Genomic DNA, 27,862 nt, shown 5'->3' on the forward strand with positions numbered 1-27,862 from the left:
GCCGGGCGCCTGCGCCATAAAAGCCGGCGCGCGTCGCGGCCGTCCGCTCTCTGCGCGCCGCCCGCTCTTTCCTCCGTCTCCGCGCGCGTCCCTGTCCGTGTGCCCAAGCGCTCCTGCCATGGCCGCGCTCACCCAGAATCCGCAGTTCCAGAAGCTTCGGGAATGGCATCGCGAGCACGGCGCGGACCTCAACTTGCGGCGCCTTTTCGACGGGGACAGGGAGCGCTTCAACCACTTCAGGTGCGCGCGCGGGGCCAGAGCGGGGCGCCGACGTGGGGACCGGGACCGGGGCGCGCGGGCCGCCGCGCACGGGGTCAGGGTGTGCAGGCCAAGGCCGGGAGGGCGCGGCGGCGGGCCCCGGGCACCCCCGGAGACCCCAGGCTACGGATCGGGGCCCAGGCCGCACTTCGTCCTTGACGCCTCCTTGAAGCGGGTTCCCGGGGGTCGCCGGAGGTCTCGGGGCCCGGGCTGCTTAGTCATGAGAAGTGGGCCCCTCCACGGCTTCCCTCTGCGGCGGCTCGCTGTCCCTTTCCCCTCCCCGCCGCCTCCCCGCCACTTGAGAAGGGAGTCCTTCCGCAATGGTGAGCAGGGCCCTCCTGACGCAGCGGGCGAGGAAGGGCTGAACCCAGCCGTCCGCTCCTGCCCGGGAATGGGCTCGGGTCCCGGCACCGTCCGTGGGGTGCGGTCAGGGTGGGGCAGGCCCGAGGGATTTGCGGAGAGCCGCGGTGGCAGGGTGGAGATGTGGGGGCATGATTCCTACCTAAGAGACTAGGTCTGGAGATCTATGAAGGACCGGGAAATGGAATGGAATATGTCGGAGAAAATTTTGGGGGACGGGGATGGGGTCGAGCTGTTCCGGTCACTGGCGCAGGCGTGTTGGGGAGGGTGGTCTGTGGTTCCGGACTGGAAATCTGCAGTGGCCAGCCCTGTCATCTGGGTCCTTCCCTGAGTAAGTTGGCTTGCAGAGTGGAAGCTCTGGGAGGGAATGGTCACTCCCTGGGCTAGGTAGGGGCAGCTGCACCCAGCTCTCTGTCTTCCCATCCCGCATCTCAGTTTTAGCAGGGGAATGGCTTCTCACCCAGCGTCTGCATCTCTGTTCTGTGAGGATGGCCTCTTTCGCTGTGCTGCTGCTGCAGCTCAGCCTGGTGGGCGGGCAGGTAACCCGACACCACCACTGTGCTAGGCAGCTGAGGGCGTTTTGGGGTGTGGCACAGGGAGGATGCTTTTTCTGGAATCAGCTCTGGTCAAGGAGCAAGCTAGGGAGCCCTCAGGTGTGGTCAGTGGCTTCTCCCATCTTTCTGCAGCTTGAACCTCAACACCAACCATGGGCATATTCTGGTGGATTACTCCAAGAACCTTGTGACGGAGAATGTGATGCAGATGCTGGTGGACCTGGTAATGTTCTGCTGTGGGAGGCTTGACCTGTCACCGGCAGTGTGGTGGGCGAGCTGGGCTCCTGGGAACCCCCAGGTCCTTGGGCGTCTTTCCTTCCTTCTCTCAGGGGACCTCAGTAACTGCCTCTGTGCCGATGTAGGGCTCTAAGCTCCTGCCCCTGGCACAGGTTCTGAGCAGCATCCCAGGGGACCCCAGTGCCTGATGTCTGAGCAGACCCTTCCCAGGCAGTGAGGGAGGGTGCCAAGCTGCAGCCATCTGTCAGCCCCATTGGGGGCTGCACGAACTCTTGTGCTTGGGGGGCTTGGACTCTTGGTGGCCAGTGTGGATGGGACCAGGCCTCAGTGTCTTCTCTTCCCAGGCCAAGTCCAGGGGTGTGGAGGCCGCCCGGGAGCGCATGTTCAGTGGCGAGAAGATCAACTTCACTGAGGTGAGCAGCCAGTGGACACCAGACTCTGCATACCCTCCAGGGCCTCTTCTTTCCCTTTGGGTTCATCTGACTGTTAGCAGCATCACCCAGTGTCTTCACCCCTCCTCTTAGGCAATGCTTTTGCTTAACGCAAAGGCCTGTTTCCTTGAGCGGTTTGCAGGGCCTCTGGGTGTGCCTTCCCCTAGACTGGCAGTCTGGATCTGGTGAGCATGGAATGACTCTTGGTTCTGCCTGGGCAGAGCACATCTCAAGCCTGCAGGAAGAGGGCTTCTCAAGGCATGCTCAGACAACTTAACTCTGATCTGTCCTTGTTGCAAGCTTTGTTGGTGAAAAGAATTTTTTTTTAAATTTTTTTTAATTGATGTCATAACAGTTGATAACATTGTAAGATTTCAGTTGTACATTATTATTTGTCAGTCACCATATAAATGCACCTCTTCACCCCTTGTGCCCACCCTCCGACCCCCTTCGCCCCTGGTAACCACCAAACTGTTCTCTCTGTCCGTGTGTTAGTTTATATTCCACACATGAGTGAAGTCATACGGTGTTTGTCTTTCTCTGTCTGGCTTATTTCACTTAACATAATACCCTCCAGGTTCATCCATGTTGTTGCAAATGGGACGATTTTGTCTTTTTTTATGGCTGAGTAGTATCCCGTTATATGTATATACCACATCTTTTTTTTTTTTTTTTTGTGAGGAAGATCAGCCCTGAGCTACCATCTATGCCAACCCTTCCCTTTTTGCTGAGGAAGACTGGCCCTGAGCTAACATCCGTGCCCATCTTCCTCCACTTTATGTGGGACCGTGCCACAGCATGGCCTGACAAGCAGTGCGTTGGTGTGCGCCCGGGATCCGAACCCGGGCTGCCAGCAGCGGAGCGCACGCACTTAACTGCTACGCCACGGGGCCGGCCCCTACCACATCTTCTTTATCCAATAATCTGTTGATGGACGCTTGGGTTGCTTCCACTTCTTGGCTATGGTGAATAATGCTGCAGTGAACATAGGGGTGCATAAGCCTCTTTGGATTGTTGATTTCAAGTTCAAAAAGAAGAATCTTATGTCAAAAGATCAACCTCAGCAGTGGTAAGGCCAGGCCTTGGGGGCCCTGTTCGTGCATGATATGGAAGCCTGGAGGCGCAGTAATCGCTGAGCACTGAGTCTCATCCTCACGATGTTATTATCCTCCTTTTACACATGAGGAGCCCGAGGTGCAGAGGTCAAGTCACTTATCCAAGATGTCATATCTGTAAGAGACAGAGCCAGGATTCAAACTCAACCTGTCTCTTGCTGGTGGGCCAGGCTGAGGGAGAGTGCGATCAAGTAGGGCTTCCTGGAGAAGTGCGTTTGCCGTATGGAATGTGGGACAGAAGTGGGAAGGGCAGGGTGAGGGCAGAGTGACATGAAGCCCTCTACCTTAGTGAGCCTCTCCTTGGGTTGGAGTCCTGAGACCAGCCCTTTCCTGCCCACTTGGAGTCTTTAGACCTATTTCCTTCAAGGACTCCTGCTGGCTTCAGCTGGTTGGGACTGTTGCTCTCACATGACAAGAACAGCTGCCTGGCACGCATCACAGACTTAAGGTCCATTTTGGTTTCGGGCAGCTGGTGTGATGGGGCCACTTGGTGAGGGAAGCTTCAGTTGCCTGCTTTGCTCCACATCCAGGGGCTGGGGGCACTTTTCAAAAGGTGGCAGCCAACACCATGTACTCTCATGGGGGAGATGAGACTAGGCTTAATGAGCCCAGGTCCTCTGAAGCCATTTATTGCTTGTCTCTGACCTGTTGTCACCGCTCTCTGCCTTTGCTTGCTCTGTCCCCGTTTCCTTGGTTTTTCACGTTCTGAACACAGATGAGCCCTCGGGGCCTGTCCTAGGCTTGTTCCATTCTCCCTTCCCTCCACTGTCTGCTGCACATAAGGGAGTGGCACACGCTCTGCCTCCGCCCGAGTCCTAGGGTAGCCCCTCCTTCCCTGAGTACACAGTGGGTTCTGAGTACCAGACCGTGGTACCAACAGAGACCTCTGGGCCTGCGTGTCCCGTGGATGGAGGGTTGAGCTGATGCTCAGAGCCACACTGCACCTGCCCAGCTGGGAGCCCGGCTGCCCTGGGCTCGGGGTCTTCACACCCTGACTCTCGTCCCCAGAATCGGGCAGTGCTGCACGTGGCCCTGCGGAACCGGTCAAACACACCCATTCTGATGGATGGCAAGGATGTGATGCCAGAGGTCAACAAGGTCCTGCAGAAGATGAAGTCCTTCTGCCAGGTAAGCAGCTGCTGGGCTGGACTTGCCCTTGGCCTTGTGTGTGTATTTGGGAATATGGGGGCCCCTGTGGGCCCCCCCTTCACTCTCCTTGGAGAGGACACCAGCCCTCACTGCAGCCTGAGGTGAGGGAGGTCTGTGTGACTGTTGGCCCTGGGGGGCTCTCCTAAGGCATGACTTTCCCTGACCCTGTTCTGAAGGCACCCTTCCCTGGCAGCAGTGGAGCAGCCTCCTTCCTGAACTGTTGACACCTGTGGGCTCCTGGTGCCAGTCTGGCCAGGGCGGATATCTGATAAGAAAAGTGAGGCCGCTGACGGGTGGGATAGCGGGTGAGAGACTTGTTTTTTCTAACTTCTTTAGTCATGTGCCCTTATTGCCTAGTCTGGAACCAGATAAAGCTTGCAAAATTTCCTTGATCACACCCCAGGCAATTCTCCAGAGGCAGCCTTTATAGTGTTTCCTGTGAAATCATCCAGAAGCTTTCTATGCATGTACTAGTGTATATATACATCTGTCATCTCCTCTTTGCAATACATGCACACATGCATACACACACGGGTTCATTTTTACCAACTCTTCTGCAGCTTATGTGTACTTACAAATACATGAGTGTCCCTGTTTCAGCGTCAGTGCCCACAAGTGTCCCTCCTTTTCCTGTGAGGGGTGTAGGGGTTGCCTCAGAAACCAGCTAGAGATTTCCCCACATCAACCACTGTTGCCTCGAGGGTTGGAGGATGTCCTCAAGCCTGGAGTACAAGGGCAATGACTAGGGCTCATCTGCAGTGTGGGTGAGTGCACGTCTGTATGTACGGGTTATGCGTGCGCTGGGAGTGATAATCTGGGCAGCCTGTCCCTGAGAGCAGTGGCCCCCACGTGTGGCTGGTCAAAGTCTGGTTGCTTTGGCTAAGAGCCATTTTCAGACGTGAAACAGCAGGAAGTGATCTGGGCATCAATCCTAGAGGCCTGGCAGCCGAGTGAGTGGGACTTCTCCGGGTGAGGAAGGCTTGGGATCCTGATGGGAATCTGGATTCCACAGTGTCCCTTAACAGTGGTTGGTACGTGTGGTGGGCCTTCAGTGTGGGGAAGGGCATTTCCAGCCATCTGCTGTGAGTGGCAGAGCTGACATGCCTCGGAAGCCTGGCGTTCTGTTTGATCAACCTGTGTGCTCCAGTGTGCCGTGTGGAGAGTGTGGCGCTGGCCATCTGCAGAGCTGTTTCCAGGAGAGCCCTCCCTTGCAGCTGGCTGCTGGAGTACCTGACTCAGACTGATGGGGTATTTATAGTTCAAAAAAGCTGCTGAATGGCAGCAGTTCTGTGGTGAGGAACACTCTTCATGGCCATGCTCTTAAAAGTTCGCCAAGATTGGGTAAGGATGTCCACCATGACCTTAATTGTAGTTGCAAAAACTGAAAACAACCTGAGCTTGTTTATCGGAGGGGAGTGATTAGTAAAATCAGTGTGTCTTCATATACTGTGGTCCTGAGCACCATTAGGAATTAGGGAGCTACGGTTGCATTGACCTGCCGTGCTGTTCAGAATATACTGTAAGTTAAAAAAGGAAGTTATAGAATTGGCATGCATTGTAAAACTCCATCTGGTCAAATAAGGGGCATGTGTACTTTTATTAAAGATATACACATATTCTCCTCTGGAATGCTGTATTATAACAAAACTTTGCTGGTGAGATTGAGAGTTGAGAAGCTGAGCAATGTATTTTTTTCTGTATTGGTGGAAAATTTTCTATGGCAGTTGATTACTTTATTAAAGCAAAAATAAAAGTTGCTGGGTCTTCAGATTACTCCAGAACTTTGCAGCTGAAAACAACAATCAGCATTTCTGTGGATCAGAAATTTGCAGTGGCTCTGCTGACTGGTTCTGCCTCAGGTCTCATAAGGTTGTAGTCAAGATGTTGGCCCAAGGTTACACCCATCTGAAGGCTCGATGGGGGCTGGAGGATCTGCTTCCAAGATGGCTCACTAGCAATTAGTGCTGGCTTTTGGGAGGCTTCAGTTCCTCACCATGTGGACCTCTCCACCAGCTATTTGAGTTTCCTCATGACAAGGCAGCTGTTTTTCCCCAGAGTGAGTGATTGAAGAAAGAGAAAGGCAGAGGGCCTCAAGGTCTTTTATGAGCTAGCATTGGAAATTGCACTCTTGCATTTCTGTTGTACCCTGTTAGTTGTACTGCTCAACTCTGATCAAAGTAGGGGGACTGCATAAGGACATGAATGCAATGCCTGGAGGCAAGGATCACTGGGAGTCGTCTTGGAAGTTGGCTGCCAGTCTGTCCCCTGCCTCCCAGTGATTCATCATGTTCCTTCCAGGTGCAAAATACCCTCCTCAGCTTCTCCTAAGGCCATGTCCCATCACAGTACCAAGAACCTCATCATCTAAATTAGGTACAGGTGTTGTAATACCTGCATGTCCCCTGATACCACTCAAATACAGTTCCTTTTGATTAGAAGACATGTGAATTAAAGAGACAAGTTATTTACCTCTCACATCCAACATACAATGGTGAGATAGGCATAGGATAACTGATATAATTCCTTTTCAAAAAGGGGGAGAGTGAGGGGCACAGAGGAGTCCTTGGTCCAAAGCAATTCTGAAATCCAGCAGGACACATGGGCAGTTGCTTGGTTAGCACTCAAGGCCTGAGATCATCCCTTAGGGCTTTTGGCTTTGTGTTCGTTCATTCTTTTCACATGAAAGGTACTCTGTGTGTGCACCTGCCTGGTTTCCCAGCCTGCTTAGTGCCTGTAGAAATGTGGGTATCTAAGGGCCTGTTTTCCTTTTATACTATCTCTGTCCCTTTCAATTTAAGCTAGTGGTATTTCTCACAGTTCAGTTATCTTAACAACTTTGTGGGTCTCCTGTGAAGCTTTTGGGGGGGTTCACTCCAATAGACAAAAGCCATACCCACAAATTTCTTCAGGATAAGTCCTTTTCTACCATTGCTTCTGAGACCACAGAAACAATACCCTTGAGCCTCTTAGAAGCTTGTCTTTGGCCAGAAGGTTCTCTATGTTACCACCTTAGTTCTTTCTGAGGTCTTAACAAGGGGTTTTTACAGCTATACTCTCGGGCTTCATCTTTATACTATGCTTTTGTGACGGTACCCTGGATTTGATCTTTTTTTTTTTTGAGGAAGATTGGCCCTGAGCTGACATCTGTTGCCAATCCGCCTCTTTTTGCTGAGGAATATTGGCCCTGAGCTAACATCGGTGCCCATCTTCCTCTACTTTATATGTGGGACGCTGCCCCAGCATGGCTTGATAAGCAGTGAGTAGGTCCGAGCCCAGGATCTGAACCTATGAACCCCAGCCCGCCGAAGTGGAACGCACGAACCCAACAACTACACCACTGGGCCGGCCCTGCCAATCCTCCTCTTTTTGCTGAAGGAGATTGGCCCTGGACTAACATCTGTGCCAGTCTTGTTCTACTTTATATGAGACGCCACCACAGCATGGCTTGACAAGCGGTGCATAGGTCTGCACCTGGGATCTGAACCTGCAAACCCCAGGCTGCTGAAGCAGAGCATGTGAACTTAACCACTATGCTACTGGGCTGGCCCTGGCTTTGATCTTTGCTAAGGAGCCATTTCTTAATTTTAGCATCAGTTGTTGCCTGAAGAGGCTGGGGATTTTCACACTCAACAATTTCTGGCTTCTTTGTGTTTAAAAGGTCTTCCTTTAGCTTCTTTCTCTTCTTGCGTTTTATTAAAAGCACCAAGAAGCTAGGCAGTTCCTTTAACATAGCCTGAAAATCTCTGTGGTTAGATCATCCAGCTCATAATAGGTACATCTTTTACTTTCCCCTTAATGCAGGCAACGATGTTAAACTTCCTGTCGCTACATAACAAGGATTCTCATTCCTCCAATTTCCAATCATGTTTTCCTCCCCTTTTTTTTTTTTTGCTTTTGCTGAGGAAGATTTGCCCTGAGCTGACATCTGTGACCAATCTTCCTGTTTTTTATCGCTTGAGAAACATTAGCTCTGAGCTAACATCTGTACCAGTATTCCTCAGTCTTGTATGTGGGTCACCGCCACAGCATGGCTGATGAGTGGTGTAGGTTCATGCCCGGGATACAAACCTGGGAACTCAGGCCAACAGAGCTGAACGCACAGAGCTTTAACCACTCAGCCATGGGGCTGGCCCCTCCTCCCTTTTCTTTAAATCTTTAAATCCACACCAGCAGCCCCCTCGAGGACTATCAGGCTTCTGCTAACAGTCTTTTCCAGCGTTTGTTTGGGCTTTCACTAACCCTCTCTTCAAGGTTCTTTTAGCTTTTGCCCACATTTTTAGGTTTTTGTTATGGCAACACCCTGCTTCTGGTAATCTGCATTAGTTATTTGTTGTCATATAAAAAATTACATATATTTGTTATATTGTTATATAACAAATCCAAACTAGGCTTAAAGCAGCAGTAAACATTTATCATCTCACACAGTTTCTGTGGGTCAGAAATTCAGGAGTGACTTAACTGGTTGGTCTTGGTTTGGGGGGTCTCTCTTGAGGTTGTAGTCAAGATGTTGGCCAGGGCTGCAGTTATCTGAAGGTTTGGCGGGTTCTGGAGGATCCTCTCCCAAGACGGTTCCCATTCACGGGTGGTGAGTTGGCCTGGCTGTTGGAAGAAGGCCTCAGTTCCTCGCCACATGAGCTTCTTCATGGGACTGTTTGTCCTCACAGCATAGTAGGTGGCTTGCCCAAAAGTGAGTGATACAAGAGAGCAAGGCAGAAGCTGCAGGGGCTTTCCTGACCCAGCTTCTGAAGTCGTGCTCCGTCATTTTCGCAGTATCCTAACGGGTGCATAGGTGGCCCCTTTTCAGCATGGGGGGCACTATACAGGGGTGTGAATTCCAGGAGGCAAAGGTCCTTGGGGCCCACGTGGAGGCTGCATGTCTGATGTTCCTGTCCCCAGCACAGACCTCTCACCATAGCGGGCATTTCATATTTCTTGGTCTCTGACATGTTAGGTTCTGCTCAGAGTTCAACCCTTGTTTTGCAAATTCTGACGATGTTACTGTGAGGTAGGGATGTGGCCCCACTTTGCAAATGATGAAACAGGGTCTACTCTCCGGGGTGAGCGTGGCAGGATCTGCCACAAGGGTCTCAGTAGGCGCCTGTGAGGGCCTGGAAGTTGGGACTGAGGCATAAGGAGGCGCAGGTCATGGTTTTTGAGCAGCAGCTTATACTGGTGGGTTTGGGCTGATGGCATCTCTCCTCTCTGTGCCAGCGCGTCCGAAGTGGCGACTGGAAGGGGTACTCGGGCAAGCCCATCACGGATGTCATCAACATTGGCATCGGCGGCTCTGACCTGGTGAGGAGAGGATGGCCTTGGGGTGGGGTGAGGGGTCCCATCCAGGGCCTTGATTTCTTCAGTGATGAGTCGTGGCTGTCCCCACCTCTTGTGGGCCCTGGAATCTTGTTTTCTGATGGCATGTCTCCCCACAGGGACCCCTCATGGTGACTGAAGCCCTTAAGCCGTACTCTTCAGGAGGTCCCAAGGTCTGGTTTGTTTCCAACATTGATGGGACCCACATTGCCAAAACTCTGGCCAGCCTGAACCCTGAGTCCTCCCTCTTCATCATCGCCTCCAAGGTATGGGTCTTGGACGCGGCCTGGCTCCCCACCCCGTGGGGCAGGGCGGGTGGATGTTTGCCACTGCCCTGGGCGTTGGACCCTCCCGACTGCTTCTGATGAGCCACGCTTTGTGGATTGGGTCAGCGCAGCTGCCCTCAGGCTGTTCCTTGTCTGGCGGGAAACACAGTTTACCTGACTGAAAGCCTAAACTGGTCAGTTTGAACTTGGTCTTCAGGTCACACGCACTCACTTTGTGGGATCTGTGCTCAGCCTGTGACTGTTCTCTTCTTTCTTTAAGATCTGTCCCTAATGTCTGCTCCTTTCTGATCCCAGAGCCATCCCCAGATAATATAAGGGTTTCATTTGTTGTCTTTTATGCCCTATTTACTCAAATTAACGCACATAAAATATTAAGAATTCCGTCTGAATTCTGAGATACAGCCTAGCCTGGGCTGAAGGGAGCCCCAGGCGTGACGTCAGCCCCTCTCCTGGGAGATGCTCTGGCCTTTGACCTGTGGGGGGGCTGGGAGAGATGTGGCTCTTATGAGGGTTCCCCTTGCTCTGGTTGTGAAGTCCCGGAATCACAGGATGACACTGCTACTTCAGGCCCTGCCCCAGACACAGCCACGCGGCGTGGCTTTGTGGACACGTGGGTGGAGGTTATGTGGAGTACCTGTCACTGACCCACATGCACTGCTCCTTGTGACGACTGCTGCTGAGCCCTGGCTCATGACGTGGCCTCTGCTGCTGAGCCCTGGCTCAGCCGCACTGACCCTGAGCTGGGGACCAACTGCTGTACTCTGTGGCTGCAGACCTTCACCACCCAGGAGACCATCACGAACGCAGAGACGGCGAAGGAGTGGTTTCTCTTGTCAGCCAAGGATGTGAGTGCTGGGGTGGGCTGGGAGACAGGGTGGGCCTGCCCATCCACCTGAGTGGCCAAGCCTCACCCTAGAGCCCTGTGTCTCTTGAAGTTGGCAGCAGGAGGCAGCCTCTCTGGTGCCTGCTTTTTCTGATTAAGATGTTTGGCTTTGCCAGCCCCAGACATGCCACATGTGGCAGAACCTGCTCGAACTGGCTGAGGGCCCTTTCTTTAGGGCTCCTTGGCCCTGAGGGATCATCTCTACCCTTGGCTGCACCCGCTTTACAGGGGAGGGACCCTGGGCTGTGTGTGCCTGTGAGCTGGGATGGGCTGGCCAGCCTCTGACCCCTCTGTCCTCTCAACTTTGACTTGGGACTCCTCCAGCAGCCTCAGAACCGAGGACTGGGAACAGTCAGTCCCAGCCAGGGCCTTGGTTTCTCCAGAGATGGGAGGGTCACTACCTTGGATGGCCCCAGGCTGGGTTTGGTGTAACTTGGCTCCATCTCTTGTAGCCTTCTGCAGTTGCGAAGCACTTTGTTGCCCTGTCCACCAACACGGTAAGTGCCCGTGTGGGCTCCAAGACTACCTCCCAGAGGGCCTGGGCCACGTCAAGGTCATGGCCCTTCAGAACACACGAGCTGAGGCGTGGTTCACAGGTTCAGGGATCTTGGCCCTGCTGATGGATAGAAGGGTTGGTTGCCTATGAGAGATGTGAACTGCAAACCATGCTTGTCTTTCCTACATTTTCCCATCAAATTTCTGCAGCTCTGCTGAGGGGCTTGCAGTTAACCCCATCCATCTCCTAGGCTTGATTGATATCCAGAACACTCCACACACATGACCTCCCTTGGTCTCTACCACTGGTCTCTCTCCAAGTGAGATATGCTGGGTAGGGGTGGGGGACGCACGCTGATTCTCATGGAAGGATGTTAAGCCCCAGTGAAGGAATGTGACTTTTTGCCAGTGTCTGCCAGGGTTAGAGTCAGTGATGCTGGGATTAGAAGGCGGGTCACCTGCCTGCCAGTTCTCATCGTCTGTGTGGCCTGAGGTTATGTAAGGTAGGGTGGGGGTGGGGCAGGGTGGGGCTGTGCTCCAGGAGTAAGTGGCACACCTTGTGAGTACTTGCTTTGTGCTGGGCTGTCAGCTGGAAGCGCACCCAGGTCGTCCAGACCACTCCCTCCCACTCCTTCCACCCCCGCTGCACCCCTGCCTCCAGTGCTGATCTCGTGGGGGGAGACAGGAGGCTGTGTTAAGGCTGGCACACCACAGCACCACTACCTCCTGCAGGCGGAGCTCGGACTGGTCAGTAGGGTGCCTCCTGCTGTGGGGACTAGGTAAGGGGTTGCTGACCCTGTCTGCCCGGGGGACAGAGCACCCGAGAAACAGGGTCAGTCATCTCCTGAAGGCCTCCTGGGGCAGAATCACCATCCCAGATATTGGAAGGGCTGGGCAGGTGTCTGGGCTATGTGATGCCTGGCCTGGGAGGTGGCCCCTGCCCAGGCTAGGGTTCCAGGGCTAGGCTCAGGTTCCAAATGTCCTGGGGGTCGGTTTCTGGTACCCCAACAGGCTTTGTGGACATGTGGGTGGTGTCCAGGAAGTAGCTCTTGCAGAGAGTGCGTGGGCCAGGTCCTCAATGGGTGTGCAGTGCCCCTCGGAGGGCTTCGCAGGTGCCAGGCCACTGGTGTGCTGGATGCAAGTTGGCCTGGTATCCAGCTCCGGGGTTGGGCAGCCTCTGGTCCCCATGCTGGACTCACAGACTGCTCTCGCCCTGCCCCATTGGGTGCTGTGGGAAGTGGGGGTGCTCCCGCAGCTCAGGCAGCCCTGCTCCTCACGTCCTGGAGCTCCTCTTCTTGTCTGGCTAACACAGGCTTCCTTCCCTCTCTCTCCCTTTGCCCTTTTAGACCAAAGTGAAGGAGTTTGGAATCGACCCTCAAAACATGTTTGAATTCTGGGATGTAAGTAAAGGCACTTCCTTGTGCTGGGTGAATTGTGTCCTTCGCCAAGTCATGACTGTTGAGCCACAGATGAGAGGGGCCAGTGAGGTCAGGTCAACATTTATTGAGCATCTACTGCATGCCTGGTTTTGGAAAGGCCGAGAGGCCCTTGGAGAGGCTTGTGGGGAGGAACAGCCCAGTCAGGATGAGGGTTCCACTTCCCCCGGGGGCTGGCCAAGCTTGCAGGGCCAGGTGACACTCCCCTGGGTGCCTGCCAGCAGCACCCACTGTGCGGTAACTGGAGCCACCCCGACCCCCCTCACTAGGCTGAGGTCGTGAGTTATTCTCAGTGATGGCCTTTCCTCTAACTGCAGCCGCAATCTGAAAAGGCCAAGGGGCAGGGTGAGGCAGAAGGTGAGCCTGGGCAGGCCTGGAAAGGAGCCGTAGAAGCAGCTGGAGGTGGGGCAGAGAGGAGGCGCCAGGCCTGGGGCCTCAGGGAGCCTTGCTGGGCAGCTGGCAGAGCAAACCTTGCCTGAGTGGCGGAGCTACAGGCCCCTCTAGTGACAGCCGGTCACATGGACTCATGTCTGCTAGAGCCACAGCTGGTGCAGAGCAGTGAGCAGGAGCTTTCCTTGCAGCTTGCCCGATGCAACAGTGGTGTGAGAATCCGCCTGTGGAATGCATGGAAGGCTTAGGGGGCAGGGGTGCAGTGCAGGGTTGGTGTGGGTGCTCTGTGCAGTGGGCATGGCTCTAACATGTGACCATGGCAGGAGCACCGAAGAGGGTTTCCCCATCTGGGCTGTTTCCAGGCCTTTAGACTGGGAGGTCTTCGCTTGGTGGCAGCACCACAGATGTAACCTCTTTTGGAAGCTCTAAAGGCCTTGGAGTAAGAGAGAGAATCAAGCTCCAACGCCCTAAGGCATCTATTGTGTGTAATGAGTTAACTTCTTTCTAGAATGGGACTAGTTATGTACCATCCTTGGAAGAATTGGGAAGAGTCACTCAAATCATTTTCTGCGTCCTGTGGCTCAGATGAGGAGCCTGGGTCGAGCGAGACTGTGCAGCTTCTAACAAATGTTGCATGCCTGATAAAGGAGGGGAGCCACTTTCTACCTCCTCCCTGGGATCTGGAGCCTGAGCAGATGGTGGTCAGAGACGCGTGGGTGCTCCTGCTAGTTAAGGAGCCCAGCAGGGCCGTGTCCCATTCTGGGTTTTCCTTGCCCGTGACCACCCAGCATGCAGAGATCAGTTGGAGTGGGGCTTAGGGAGAGGCCTGGGTCTCCCAGGTGAGGCCTGGCAATGACAGTTGGGCACAGGAACCTGGGCCCTGAGCTCACTGAGGCCTGAGTGGCCAAGGTGGGCACAGTGGAGGCCTCCTGGGCCAGGCCAGATGTACCACATACCACAGCAGTTGGAGGAGGGACCTGCCTGGGTCAGTAAGGGTGTGTATTGCTGAATCGAGAAGGTGACATCTGAGGAGCCAGGGATAGGTACAGGTGAAATTTCTGGATCTAAGGTCTCTCAATTGAGATAGAGGAGTCAGAAGAGACATAGGGATATTGCACTGGCTCTGAGGTAATGTCAGAAGAGTCCAGTCGGGCAGAGGTACATATAAGTGGTGAGGCCCAGTTGGTTGGTGTCAGTCATGAGGCAGCCTCGTGTGTTGGGATCAGGCAGAGGTATGGTGGTAAATGGTGATCTCTCAGGGCTCAGTCAGAGTCAGCACATTTCAGGGAACTAATTTTGGCTAGTGAGGTCTGAAGGGGAGCCAGGACAGATAAAAGTGCAGGTGAGGTCTGCGACTTCTGAAGGAGACGCAGGTATTTAGAGATGGTTCTCTAAGTGAAGTCTGAGGAGGAAAAGTCACGGACAGGTACTTAAACTGGGATCTGTGGGTTGAGGTTTAGTTCTGTGGCACAGGACAAGTGTACACACTGGGGTCTCAGACTGGTTCTGAGAAGTGAGCATCAGGTCATGGTGGCTGATCACTCAAATGCGGTGATCAGAACTCAGGATTAGGCAAACATAGGTCCCCTGAGCCAGGTAAGCCCCCTGGTTCTCAGCATCCTGACCAAGTGTGATGGGCAGAGTCCTCTGAGGACACATAACCAGCTCAAGGCGTGGTGTGTGGCATCGGGGTCTCACTGGGGTGGGGTTTGGGGAGCCCGGGTACGGGAGAGGCAGGAATGCACCTGGTATAAAAGGTGAGGACTAGGGAGCTGGGGCAGGTGAAGAATAGACGGGCGAACTGACTGAGCAGCTGCATCAGTAAAGTGCAGTCTCAGAGGCTTGTGGTAGATAAAGGTCTTGACCTGTGTCTGCAGGGTGAGATGTCTGAGGCCCAAGTCACTCAGACACTGTTTGGCACCAATGGGCTCTCACCAGGCTTCCCTCAGGCTGAGGTGAGCAGCTAGAAGTCTGTCAGGTTGAGGGAAGTGTCTGTTCAGGTGGGTTTTATAAAGTGGAGTCAGCCAGGGGTGGTCTGTAGAGCCCCATCTATCTGAGGTCTCAGAAGCTGGAATCAGACAAGGTGTGTAGAACCAGGTTTCTTAGGGGAGGCCTGAGGAGCCAAGATTAGGCACATGTAGGTAGAACTGGGTTGGTCAGGTAAGGACACTGGAGCCAAAGATAGGCGGAGGCACAGCTGAGTCTGACGAGCGAGGACTGGAAATCCAGGATGGAGTCCAGGTCAGAACTATGCCCTCCGGTGATGTCTGAGCAGTTCTGGTGATGCACGGGTCGATGGGAAAGACTGAAAAGCTGGCGTCAGGCAAAGGGGTGGAGAACTGCATCCATCTGGAAAGGTCTGGCGCAGGTATGTAGAGCAGGTCTGTCAGGTGAGGTTTGAGTAGTTGAGGTGAGATATAGGTTTGTACTTTTGGGTCTCAAACAGGTAAGGTTTCTGAGCTGCTAAAGTGAGGCCCTGGTTTGTATTCCAAATCTGAGGAGCAGGGTCAAGCACAGGTGGGTAGAGCTGAGTTTTTCAGGTAATGTCTGTGAAACCAAAGGCGAGCAGAGGTAGGTTGACCTGAAAAGCCAGGTTAGGTTCATTTAGCTCTATCTCACAGTTGAGCTCAGAGGCAGATAAGTAGAGCAGATCTGTCAGGTGAGGCCTGAGGAGCCAGGGTTAGCCTCATCTAGACCGAACTGGATCTCTTGGATCACCCCGGAGACTAGGAAGTGAAGACAGGTGGCTCGAGCTAGGTCTCTCAGGTGAGATCTGAGGAGCCGGGATTGGGCATGAGTGGATCTGGACCTCCCAGAACTGCATCTCTACCCATCTTGTAGAGATATCTTGTGAGGGTGAGAACTTGTGGCCAGGCACAGGTATGTGGAATTGAATTTCTCAGGGAAGGTCTATGGATTCTGTATCTGGCACAGGTTTGTATCCTTGGGTCTGTCAGCGTGAGTTAAGCACAGGTGCATAGGGCAGAGTTTGTCAGGTAAGGTCTATGGAACCAGGATCAGAGCAGGTTCACAACACTAGGTCTGTCTAGTGAGATCTGAAAAGTCACAGTGAAGCCCAAGTAAGAACCAGATGTCTGAGATGAGATGTGAGCAGCTGAGAAGAGGTATGGGTAGGCAGTGCTGGTCCACCAGGTGCGGTCTCAGGAGCCGCGAGCAAGCACAGGTAGATAGAACTGGTCCACCAGGTGCGGTCTCAGGAGCCAGCAGCAAGCACAGGTAGATAGAGCTGGTCCACCAGGTGCGGTCTCAGGAGCCGGGAGCAAGCACAGGTAGATAGAGCTGGTCCACCAGGTGCAGTCTCAGGAGCCGGGAGCAAGCACAGGTAGATAGAGCTGGTCCACCAGGTGCGGTCTCAGGAGCCGGGAGCAAGCACAGGTAGATAGAGCTGGTCCACCAGGTGCAGTCTCAGGAGCCGGGAGCAAGCACAGGTAGATAGAGCTGGTCCACCAGGTGCCGTCTCAGGAGCCGGCAGCAAGCACAGGTAGATAGAGCTGGTCCACCAGGTGCAGTCTCAGGAGCCGGGAGCAAGCACAGGTAGGTAGAACTGGCCCACCAGGTGTGGTCCCAGGAGCCAAGGTCAAGCACAGGTAGGTAGAGCTGGCCCACCAGGTGTAGTCTGGGGACCCAGGATCAAGCACAGGTAGGCAGAGCTGGCCTTCCAGTGTGGTGTGAGGAGCCAAGGTCAAGTATAGGTAGGTAAAACTGGCCCATCAGGTGTGGTCTGAGGACCCAGCATCAAGCACAGGTAGGCAGAGCTGGCCCTCCAGGTGTGGTCTGAGAAACCAAGTTCAAGCACACCTAGGCAGAGCTGGCCGGCCAAGTGTGGTTGGAGGAGCCAGGGTCAAACACAGGTAGGAAGAGTTGGCCCGCCAGGTGAAGCTGAAGAGCCAGAGTCAAGCACAGGTAGGTAGAACTGGCCTGCCAGGTGTAGTCTGAGGACCCAAGATCAAGCACAGGTAGGCAGAGCTTGCCCTCCAGGTATGGTCTGAGGACCTAGGGTCAAGCCATAGGTAGGAAAAGCTGGCCTGCCAGGTGAGGTCTGAGGAGCCAAGGTCAAGCGCAGGTAGGCAGAGCTGGCCCACTAGGTCTTTTTTTTTTTTTTTTTTTTTTTTTTTAAGATTTTATTTATTTTATTTTTTCCCCCCAAAGCCCCAGCAGATAGTTGTATGTCATAGCTGCACATCCTTCTAGTTGCGGCATGTGGGACTCGGCCTCAGGATGGACGGAGAAGTGGCGCCTCGATGTGCACCCGGGATCCGAACCCGGGCCGCCAGCATTGCAGCGCGCGCACTTAACCACCAAGCCACAGGGCCGGCCCATGGCCCACTAGGTCTTTTAAGGAGCCAGGGTCATGTACAGGTAGGTAGAGCTGGCCCACCAGCTGCAGTGTAAGGAGCCAGGGGCATGTAAGGTAGGCAGATCTGGCCGACCAGGTGTGGTCTGAGGAGCCAGGGTCAAGCACAAGTAGGTAAAGAAGGCCCACTAGGTGTGGTGTGAGGAGCCAGGAGCAAGCACAGGTAGGTAGAGCTGGTCCACCAGGTGTGGTCTGAGGAGCCAGCATCATGTACAGGTATGTAGAACTGGCCCAGTACATACAGTGTAAAGAACCAAGGCCATGTACAGCTAGATGGAGCTGGCTCACCAGGTGTGGTCTGAGGAGCCAGGGTCAGAGGCAGGTAGGCAAAGCCCGTCTGCCAAGTGTAGTGTCTTGAGGCCTGAGGAGTTAAGAGTTGAACACAGGTAGGTAGAGTTGGTTCTTGCAGGTGTTGAATTCAGCAAAAGTATGTACTGCTGGGTCTTTGTGGTGAGACCTGAAGAACCAGGGTTAAGCCTGGGTGGGTAGAGCAGCCTCTCAGGTCAGGCCTGCAACACTGGGGTCTTCTGCAGGTAGGCAGAACACGGTGGGGCTCATAGGAGGTCCGTGGGCCCTAAGTTAGACATGCATAGGTAGGTGCGGCTCTCACAAGCAAGGATTTTGGAGCCAGAGGTATGTACACCTTGGTCCTGTGCGTGAAGTCCTTGGAGCAAGGTTCTGCCTCAGGTGTGTTGGCCCAAGTCTTAGAGGTTAGGCCTGGGGAGCATGGGTTAGTCACAGGTAGGTAGAACCACATCTCTCAGGTGGGGTCTGTGGAGCACAGGTATGCAGAGATGTTTGCATCCAGTGAGGTCTGAGGCTTCCCAGTGAGGTGCTGGTGCCCACGTTAATCAGGGGTTAGTAGTATTGGATTTGTCTCTGACACATGAAGAGCTGAGTCAGACACAGGATAATGGACCTGGGTCTCTCAAGTTAGGCCTTTTAGGGAGCCGGGGTCAGGCCCACGTAGGTACAGCGGGATCTCTCAGGAAGGTGTGAGGAGTCTGAGTTGGGCTCAGGGAGGTGGACCTGGGTCTGTTGATTGAGAGGTGAGGAGCCAAGCGCAGGCAGGTATATGAAACCTGGTCCATCAGCTGAGCTGTCTGGGGCGTCCCTGCTGGGTGTATAACCCTGCAGTATGAGGCACTAGAGTAGGACACAGGTAGGCAGAGCTAACCTCTCAGTTGCATCCATGCCCAGTACTGCTATGGTGACCTGGCTTTGTCAGTGAGTTCATGGATCCAGGGTCACATGGGCAGAGGTATATAAATATGATCGTAGGTGGGTTATTGCCGCCTGGGTTCAGATATAGATTGGCATCTCTGGGCTTATTAGGTGAAATAAGTGGGGCAAGATCTAGCCTAGAAATGCATATTTGGTGTGGCTGGTGAGGCCTGAGAAGGTGGGTCAGACACAGGTGGGACCTTCAGTGGGAGGATCAGGCATGGTTAGGTGGGTAGCATGGGCTGTCCTCAAGAGAAAGCCAGAGTCATTGTTGGTATGTGTACCTGGGTCTGCCCGGGGAGGTCTGGAGAGCCCTTTGGATCAGGTGCGACCAGTAGTGTGTTCCTGAGCCAGGTCAACCACCTGTACTCAGCACCTGGTCAGATGTGATGGGCAGAGCTCAGGGTGTTGCAGAGACCTGAGGACCTATAACCAGTCCAAGGTGTGGTCTTTAGTACTGGGGTCTGATCGGCATAGGGTCTGCGTTACCCAGGTGAGGAAACAGATAGGGTTATACATGGTTAGATAAAGTGAGGTCTGGGCACCAGGGCAGGTGAAGCGCGGAACAGTGAACTGACTGAGGAGCTACATCTAGGAGCTATGGTCTGAGAGGCCTACTACAGGGAGAGGTGAGGTCTGGAGACCTGTGTCTGCAGGTTGAGGTCTCAGAGAGTCAAATCAGACACTGGCGTTGCTGGGCTCTCCCCAAATTGAGGTCTGAGGACCCGACCTTAGCCCAGGTCAGCAGCCTGGAATCTGTCGGTCTGAGGGCTGACTGCGCAGTCCAGTTTCTAGAATTGAATCTGTTAGGTGATGTCTGAGAGCCTGTGTCAGGCATGGTGTGGCCTGCAGGACTGTGTCCATCAGGTAAGGTTCGCCAAAACCCGAAGGACCCCACCGTTCATCTCATTACCTAAGCCGGAAGCCTCTGGGCCACACTTGGTTCTCAGTCTTGCAATTCATTCTGTTTGTTGAACCTCTGTTGAATCAGTCTTTTGCACTACCTTGTCCAGGGCAGCGTCATTCTCTGGACGACCACTGGGGGCCCCTACATGGTTTCCTGCTTCCATTATCTCTATATCTACAGAAGTCTCGGTTCTCCAGTTTTGCCTCTCAACTTCTACCCTTCAGTCCTCACTCCTTCCTTCATCTTCTAGCTTGTGCTGTGCTTCCTGCCGCCCAGCTTGTCTCACTGGGCTTCCACTAGAGAATTAAGCACTAATGTCCCAAGGCATCCATTGGATGTAATGAATTAGCATCTCTCCTTTGCATCTAGAAGGGTACTCCCCTTGGATCAGCATGGGAGAATTGAGAAGTTAAGTCACTCAAAGCATTTTCCATGGGGCTTAATTCTCTCACTTTTGACAAAGGTGGCCCTTCCTTTGCATATGCTGTTCTGGCTGCTGGAATGCTTTTCTCTCAGTGCCTCCCTGGGTAATGCCTGCTCTTTCTTCAGGTCCAGGCTCAGGCACCCTTCAGATTCTTTTTGTAATTGGTGTCAGTATTGTATTTCCTTTCTCCAAAGCACTTGTCTTATTTGCATATTTATTGGCATGATTGTTTCCTTTACATCTTTCTCCCCAAGGACTGTTTCCATTACCTGTGCTAGGAACATGGTAGGTGCTCCATAAATAGGTGTTAGGAAGATGGGAATGGAGTTCCGAGGATTTTGATGATACAAAGTGGAATCTGCAAGTGTGACACGCGAAGGCACAGTGTGAAGGTAGGCCTAGGTATATCTTGGGGCTGAGACTGAGAAGACTGGTCAAGCCCAGGTATGAGCCACTGGGCCTGTCAGTGTCCCGGGAGGCAGGGCTAGGTACAGGTATGAGGCACTGGGTCTGTAGTACAGCCTGAGAAGTCAGGAATGGGCACTGGATATGTCAGTATCAGAAGGGGCAAGGCCAGGCCAAGGTATGAGGCATTGCGTCTATTGGTGTCTGAGGAGGAGAGGCCAGGCCAGGTAGGAGGTGTTGGGTCTTTCATTGTTCAAGGAAGCATGCTTGGGCACAGGTATGAGGCACTGGGCCTGTTGCTGAGGATATAGGACCTGGCACAGGTATGAAGCACTGGGACTGTCAGTGTCCAAGGAGGCGGGGCCAGGCACAGCTATGAGATTCTTATCTGTAAATGTCCATGTATGTGGGCTAGGCACAGGTATGGGAAGCTGGGTCTGTCAGTGTTCAAAGAGGCCTGACATAGGTATGAGGCACTGGGTCTGTTGTGTTCCACAAGGTACGACCAGACACAGGTAGGAGGCGCTAGGTCTGTCACTGTCTGAGGAGGCCAGGCCTGGCACAGGTATGACATGCTGAGTTGGTCAGTGTTTGAAGAGGCCAGGCACAGGTATGAAACACTGGATCTGTCTCTGTCTGAGGAAGCTGGACCTGGCACAGGTATGAGGCACTGGGTCTGTCAGTGTTTGAAGAGGCCAGGCACAGGTATGAGGTGCTGGATCTGTCAGTGTTTGAAGAGGCTGGGCACAGGTATGAAGTGCTGAGTCTGTCAGTGTGTGAGGAAGCTGGACCTGGCACAGGTATGAGGCACTGGGTCTGTCGGTGTCTGAGGAGATGGGCCTGGTACCAGGTATGAGGCACTGGGTCTGTTGGTGTCTGAGGAAGTGGGGCCTGGCACCAGGTATGAGGCACTGGGTCTGTCAGTGTCTGAGGAGGTGGGGCCTGGTACCAGGTATGAGGCACTTGGTCTGTTGGTGTCTGAGGAAGTGGGGCCTGGCACCAGGTATGAGACACTGGGTCTGTCAGTGTCTGAGGAAGTGGGGCCTGGTACCAGGTATGAGGCACTGGGTCTGTCGGTGTCTGAGGAAGTGGGGCCTGGCACCAGGTATGAGGCGCTTGGTCTGTTGGTGTCTGACGAAGTAGGGCCGGTACCAGGTATGAGGCACTGGGTCTGTCGGTGTCTGAGGAGGTGGGCCTGGTACCAGGTATGAGGCACTGGGTCTGTCGGTGTCTGAGGAGGTGGGGCCCGGTACCAGGTATGAGGCACTGGGTCTGTCGGTGTCTGAGGAGATGGGCCCAGTACCAGGTATGAGGCACTGGGTCTGTCGGCATCTGAGGAAGGGGGGCCCGGTACCAGGTATGAGGCTCTGGGTCTGTCGGTGTCTGAGGAGATGGGCCCAGTACCAGGTATGAGGCACTGGGTCTGTCGGCATCTGAGGAAGGGGGGCCCGGTACCAGGTATGAGGCTCTGGGTCTGTCGGTGTCTGAGGAGATGGGCCCAGTACCAGGTATGAGGCACTGGGTCTGTCGGTGTCTGAGGAGATGGGCCCGGTACCAGGTATGAGGCACTGGGTCTGTCGGTGTCTGAGGAGGTGGGGCCGGTACCAGGTATGAGGCACTGGGTCTGTCGGTGTCTGAGGAGATGGGCCCGGTACCAGGTATGAGGCACTGGGTCTGTCGGTGTCTGAGGAGGTGGGGCCCGGTACCAGGTATGAGGCACTGGGTCTGTCGGTGTCTGAGGAGATGGGCCCGGTACCAGGTATGAGGCACTGGGTCTGTCGGTGTCTGAGGAGATGGGCCCAGTACCAGGTATGAGGCACTGGGTTTGTCGGTGTCTGAGGAGATGGGCCCGGTACCAGGTATGAGGCACTGGGTCTGTCGGTGTCTGAGGAGATGGGCCCGGTACCAGGTATGAGGCACTGGGTCTGTCGGTGTCTGAGGAGATGGGCCCAGTACCAGGTATGAGGCACTGGGTTTGTCGGTGTCTGAGGAGGTGGGGCCGGTACCAGGTATGAGGCACTGGGTCTGTCGGCGTCTGAGGAAGGGGGGCCTGGTACCAGGTATGAGGCACTGGGTCTGTTGGCATCTGAGGAAGGGGGCCCTGGTACCAGGTATGAGGCACTGGGTCTGTCGGTGTCTGAGGAGGTAGGGGGCCTGGTACCAGGTATGAGGCTCTGGGTCTGTCGGCATCTGAGGAATGGGGGTCTGGTTCCAGGTATGAGGCTCTGGGTCTGTCAGTGTGTGAGGAGATGAGCCCAGCACGAGGTACGAGGTATTGGGTTTGTCCGTGTCTGAGGAGACAGGGCCAGCCATGGTAAGGTCTTCGGTTGAGTCTTGTGGCTCTGACTGGTCCCATGCATAGTTTGCCCTGTTGGTCAGCCCAGAGAGCTGCCAGCGCCTGGCCTGCTGTCTTGCTTCTCAGAGGTGGGTTGGGCCCAGGCCCTCCAAGCTGCACCTGTGGACGAGCATTGCTCTCGGGGGGCAAGTTGTGGCAGGAGGGAGGGGGGTGGGGTGTGCCAACCCTTCCTCAGCACCTTTTCCTGTCTCTCCTAGTGGGTAGGAGGACGCTACTCGCTGTGGTCAGCCATTGGACTCTCCATTGCCCTGCACATCGGTGAGCGTGTGTGTTTCTATCTTGGGAGACAAATCTAAGATGGGGTGAGAGTCTCATGTCCCAAACACCTTCCTATCCCCACAGGCCACTGGCCTCTCTGCCCTTGGCTGGAACATTTCTTTCAGGTCAGGAGGGCAGGCCCAGGTTTTCTTTTGGGTTTTCAGGTTGGGCTTTCTCTCTGCCCCTCACAACTGCAGTCCTATTTGTATCCCCTGCTAGATAGACTTAGATCAGCTTTTGTGCTCAGGGCCGACTCTGAATAGAGAAGCTTTCTGCAGGCCCAAGTCCTCCCAGGTCCTGTTTCTTCTGGCTCCACATCCAGCCTTTCCCTGGTTCCAGAAGAAGCTGTGTCCACTGCCAGGAGGGCATAGGGCATGACCATTTCTGTTGATGCTGTTTTATGTTGCAGGATTTGACAACTTTGAGCAGCTGCTCTCAGGCGCTCACTGGATGGTAAGTGCTGAGGCCTGTGTTATCTGCCAGGTGCTGGCCAGAGACATGTGATTGGTCCAGGTCCCTTTCTCCTTCCCTTCTGGGCAGCTGCTCAGCTCCCACGCACCTTGTTGTCGTTCCAGGACCAGCACTTCCGCACGGCGCCCCTGGAGAAGAACGCCCCTGTCCTGCTGGCTTTGCTGGGTATCTGGTACATCAACTGCTTTGGGTGTGAGACGCATGCCATGCTGCCGTATGACCAATACCTGCACCGCTTTGCTGCCTACTTCCAGCAGGTACGGCTGCCCGGCCAGGCCTGGGGTCAGCGGGGCCTGTGGGGGGCCCGGGAGGCCCGAGAGCCCAGGTGCCCAGGTTCCTGCTCCCCTGGCGGCTTTTTCCCCCATTACCCTTGGGCATGGCCAAGGCCCACTTCTGCTCCTTATCTCATGGTGAATCTTTGTTCGATCTGAGTGGCAGCCGAGTTTGACTGCCATGGGAGGGGCATGACTGGTTATGATATGGCCAGTCAGGCCCTGGCTTGGCTCAGAGCATGTATCTCAGCCAGTCATTTCTTTCTTGGACATCACTCTGTGTGCCTGCGGTAGGGTGGGGCTGCAGGCCGGGACCCCTATGGCTTGCACTGCCTTTGTCCCACCACACACCCTGTCTGTGGTGCCTCTTCGGGTTACTCACAGCCCTCTGCCCCCCTGGAATCTCCAGAGTCCCCGGGGACCGAGCAGCCCCTCTCCTAGTCCAGATTCTGTGCCAGGCAGTCCTTCCACGTCTGTCCCGGCTTTTGTTTAGCACAAACCCAGTCCCTGCCCTACAGCCCTTGGGCAGTCACAGATGACTTTCACCAATACCTGAGGGTGGATCCTGTGATTAGAGGAGGGGCCAAGGCTCCCCAAGGCCCAGAGTGTAGTTGAGGTGACAGCCCTCAAAGGCTGTGTGCTCTAGACCCCAGGTGCCTCTCCCCTAAGACATCAATTGAAGAGTTTGTGACCAATTTCTGCTCTTAGGGAGGTCCTCTCCAGACCTCCACACCTACCTTCTTCTGGTTATGGGTCTTTCAGAGTAGTTTTGCCAGAAAGCTTGTGAGCCTGTGTCCTCACAGGTGAGGGGCAATAGAAGGATCATGCCTCTGGCCATCTCACGGGGCCAGGTCAGGGCAGGTCTTCCGGGTACATCCCAGGCAGGATTTGGGCATTGTGCATCAAGGAGCAAGACTTGCAGGGAGAGGGCTGAGTTTCTGTCCCCATTTCAGGGTGACATGGAGTCCAATGGGAAGTATATCACCAAGTCCGGCACCCGTGTGGATCACCAGACAGGCCCCATTGTGTGGGGGGAGCCAGGGACCAATGGCCAGCATGCCTTCTACCAGCTCATCCACCAAGGTAGGGCCCATCTGGGGTGCTGCTGGGGAGGGGAGGGCCCACTAGCAGAGACTTCTCCATGTGGCCAGCGCTTTCTTATAGACCATATGAGTGGCTCCTATGGGTTGGGGTGGGCACCTGGGTGACCACAGTGCCCTTCACAGGCACCAAGATGATACCCTGTGACTTCCTCATCCCGGTCCAGACCCAGCACCCAATAAGGAAGGGTTTGCATCACAAGGTAAGTGCCCCCATCCAGCCCCTCCTCACACCTTTGTAGGCTCATGTTAGGGGCTGGCCCAGTGGTGCAGGCCGTTAAGTGCGCACACTCCACTGCGGCAGCCCAGGGTTCGCCTGTTCGGATCCTGGGCGCGCACCGACGCACGGCGTGGCAGGCCGTGCTGTGGCAGCGTCCCATGTAAAGTGGAGGAAGATGGCCATGGATGTTAGCCCAGGGCCAGTCTTCCTGAGCAAAAAGAGGAGGATTGGCAGATGTTAGCTCAGGGCCGATCTTCCTCACAAAAAAAAAAAAAAATAAATAATGTAGGCGCATGTTACACCCAGACCTCTTAAGACCTAATGCGTTGGTCGGCAGTTATACTAGTTTCGTATTCCTGCCATAACAAGTTACCACAAACTTAGTGGCTTAAAACAACACCCATTTATTATCTGGGTTTCTGTGGGTCTTAAGTCCAGCAGGCTCTGCTGGGTCTCTGCTCAGGTTCTCACAGACTGAAGTTAAGGTGTCAGCTGGACTGTTCCTTCCGGGAGACAGTAGGGGGAAATCCTTTTCCTTGCTCATTCACATTGCTGGCAGAATTCATATGGTTGTAGGACTGAGGTCCAGTTTCCTTGTTTGGCAGCTGGGGGTCATTCTCAGCTTCTAGAAGCCACCTTGGCTCGTAGTCCCCTCCGTTTCAGAACCTGCAATGGTGGGTTGAGTCCCTCTCAAGCTTCAGTTCTCTCCTGCCTCCTCTGTAGCATCTCTCTGCCTGACTCATTTGCCTTCCTCTTCTACTTTTAAGGGCCCATGTGATTACATTGGGCCCACCTGAATAATCTCCGTATCTTAAGGTCTGTAACCTCAATTCTATCTATAAAATCCCTTTTGCCATGTAATGTAACATACGCAGGCATAACAGCAGGGGGCAAAGATCATGGAGCCAAGATCTTACCTACCACAGCAGCAAGCGGGAAAACCGTGCAACTCCTAACCTGACAAAGTCCTTAAAGAGGACTGATCTCGGGGTGCAGAGTAGCATGGGTTACTGTGGGCACAAACTTTGGGCTCAGATAGTCTCTGAACCCAGAATCTGAATTCTGATTCTTCCCCCTGTACTTCTGCGATTCAGTGCTGTTGACTTGAGGAAACAGGCTCAACTAGAAAAGAGATGATACCTCTCCTCCTCAGGATCTTAAAAGATAGATGTTGGTAAAGTTCTTAGCAGGGGGCCGGCCCCGTGGCTTAGCGGTTAAGTGCGCGCGCTCCACTGCTGGCGGCCCGGGTTCAGATCCCGGGCGCACACCGATGCACCGCTTCTCCGGCCATGCTGAGGCCGCGTCCCACATACAGCAACTAGAAGGATGTGCAGCTATGACATACAACTATCTGCTGGGGCTTTGGGGGAAAATAAATAAATTAATTAAAAAAAAAAAAAAGTTCTTAGCAGGGCCCTTGGCAAGTGGGGCATATTCCTTAAAGGGTAGTTATCATCGTTACCTACTTTCCGGTGTCATCACATGTGACCTGCCGTCCACCCTTGCTGTACAGTGGGGGACGGCAGCGTGATCCGGGCTGGGACTGACCCGAACTGGGAAGTGCTAGGCAGTCTTGTCGCTCTGCCTGAAGCTCAGACAGTGCTTCTCAGTGTAACTGGATGTCTCTCATCAGATCCTCCTGGCTAACTTCTTGGCCCAAACTGAGGCCCTGATGAGGGGGAAGTCAACAGAGGAGGCCCGGAAGGAGCTCCAGGCTGCGGGAAAGAGCCCTGAGGACTTGGAGAAGCTGTTGCCGCACAAGGTCGGCACTTCTCTTGAAGTGGGCTTTGGGTGGCATCCTGGCATTGGAAGGATAAAGTTGGGCCGGGGCAGGGGCTTATGGTGGGCCTGCCTTGTCCTATGCAATAGAAGGGGCTGTCCTCACAGACCTGCATATCCCAGCCTCTAGGGCAGGGTGCACTTTCCTTCTGAGCCTTTGGGGATCATGACTAACCCGGGGACATTTCCTGGGTGTTTTCTGAAGGTCTTTGAAGGAAATCGTCCAACCAACTCAATTGTCTTCACCAAGCTCACGCCATTCATTCTTGGAAGCTTGATTGGTGAGTGAGTGGGGAAGGTCCCTGCTTGGGGTAGGTTGGACTGTGCTAGTGGAGCCCTAACATACACCGTCTGCCACCTCTGCAGCCATGTACGAGCACAAGATCTTCGTTCAGGGTGTCATCTGGGACATCAACAGCTTTGACCAGTGGGGGTGAGTTGCTGACTCAAGGGGGAGGAGAGGGAATGCCTGCCGGTTGGCTTGTGTATTTCACTAGCAACACTGGAACCTTCCTCATACCATTCTTTCTCCTCTTCCTGGCAGAGTGGAGCTGGGAAAGCAGCTGGCTAAGAAAATTGAGCCTGAGCTTGATGGCAGCAGCCCAGTGACCTCTCACGATTCTTCCACCAATGGGCTGATCAGCTTCATCAAGCAGGAGCGTGAGGCCAGAAGCCAATAAACTCACGTGTGGCTGCAGTCCCTGTTGTGACTGGTCCTTCTCGTCCCTCCTCACCAGAGTCTGCACTGCATGGTCCTGCCCAGAGAACCGTCTGGTTGTGGGCTTGGACTACAAGCCCTTTGGAGGAAGCTGGTCTGGAATTGCCACCCCTACTCCCTCCATGTTCACAGTCCCTCTGTTTTACAATTGGCTGAAGTGTTTCAGTGCAGCTGATATTTCTGACCCATGTTCACACTGTTCATAAAACCAGGTACAAAAATAAAGATGCCACAAAGGAGCTTGTAGGCTCAGCCTCTTGTTTCCTGAGATGGTGCTCTCTGCAGGAGTTCGAGTCCTCAGTAGGAGGAGTGATGTGCCTTGATTGAGACTTGACTGTAAGTGGTAAGCTGGTCCAGAATGGAGGATGGTCCCTTGAGAAGAGAGTGGGCAGGGTGAGGCACAAATGGAACTTGGCCTCTGTAATCACGTCCCTTCTCCATCTTCTTC

At 54.2% G+C, this 27,862-nt stretch overlaps 1 protein-coding gene across 2 annotated transcripts; it reads left to right on the forward strand.

Moving 5' to 3' along the window:
* The first annotated feature begins 62 nt into the window (after positions 1-62).
* Positions 63-27,653, forward strand: GPI (glucose-6-phosphate isomerase). 2 transcript variants are annotated; one of them, XM_004439701.3, is made up of 18 exons: positions 64-240; positions 1,305-1,395; positions 1,754-1,822; positions 3,964-4,083; positions 9,316-9,399; positions 9,534-9,680; positions 10,475-10,546; positions 11,037-11,081; positions 12,426-12,479; positions 22,794-22,854; positions 23,264-23,307; positions 23,430-23,582; positions 24,551-24,680; positions 24,824-24,900; positions 26,551-26,679; positions 26,902-26,977; positions 27,063-27,129; positions 27,241-27,653. In XM_004439701.3, the coding sequence occupies exons 1-18, from the start codon at positions 119-121 to the stop codon at positions 27,374-27,376; spliced, it is 1,677 nt and encodes a 558-aa protein (XP_004439758.1). In that variant the 5' UTR covers positions 64-118; the 3' UTR covers positions 27,377-27,653. The 2 variants fall into 2 exon arrangements, with proteins under 2 accessions (XP_087278245.1, XP_004439758.1); XM_087422119.1 differs by lacking the exon at positions 9,316-9,399 and having other exon boundaries at positions 63-240.
* Positions 27,654-27,862: the final 209 nt, after the last annotated feature.

This window comes from Ceratotherium simum, chromosome 33 (genome assembly GCF_057802395.1).
Source record: "Ceratotherium simum simum isolate JZ-2026a chromosome 33, ASM5780239v1, whole genome shotgun sequence".
Taxonomy (NCBI): domain Eukaryota; kingdom Metazoa; phylum Chordata; class Mammalia; order Perissodactyla; family Rhinocerotidae; genus Ceratotherium; species Ceratotherium simum.

Excerpts from the sequence above, each read along its gene's own strand:
- GPI (XM_004439701.3), top strand. The coding sequence starts at position 119 with ATGGCCGCGCTCACCCAGAATCCGCAGTTCCAGAAGCTTCGGGAATGG. Across the intron at positions 9,400-9,533 it reads GCATCGGCGGCTCTGACCTG|GGACCCCTCATGGTGACTGA; the intron begins GTGAGGAGAGGA and ends GTCTCCCCACAG. Across the intron at positions 27,130-27,240 it reads AACAGCTTTGACCAGTGGGG|AGTGGAGCTGGGAAAGCAGC; the intron begins GTGAGTTGCTGA and ends TCTTCCTGGCAG.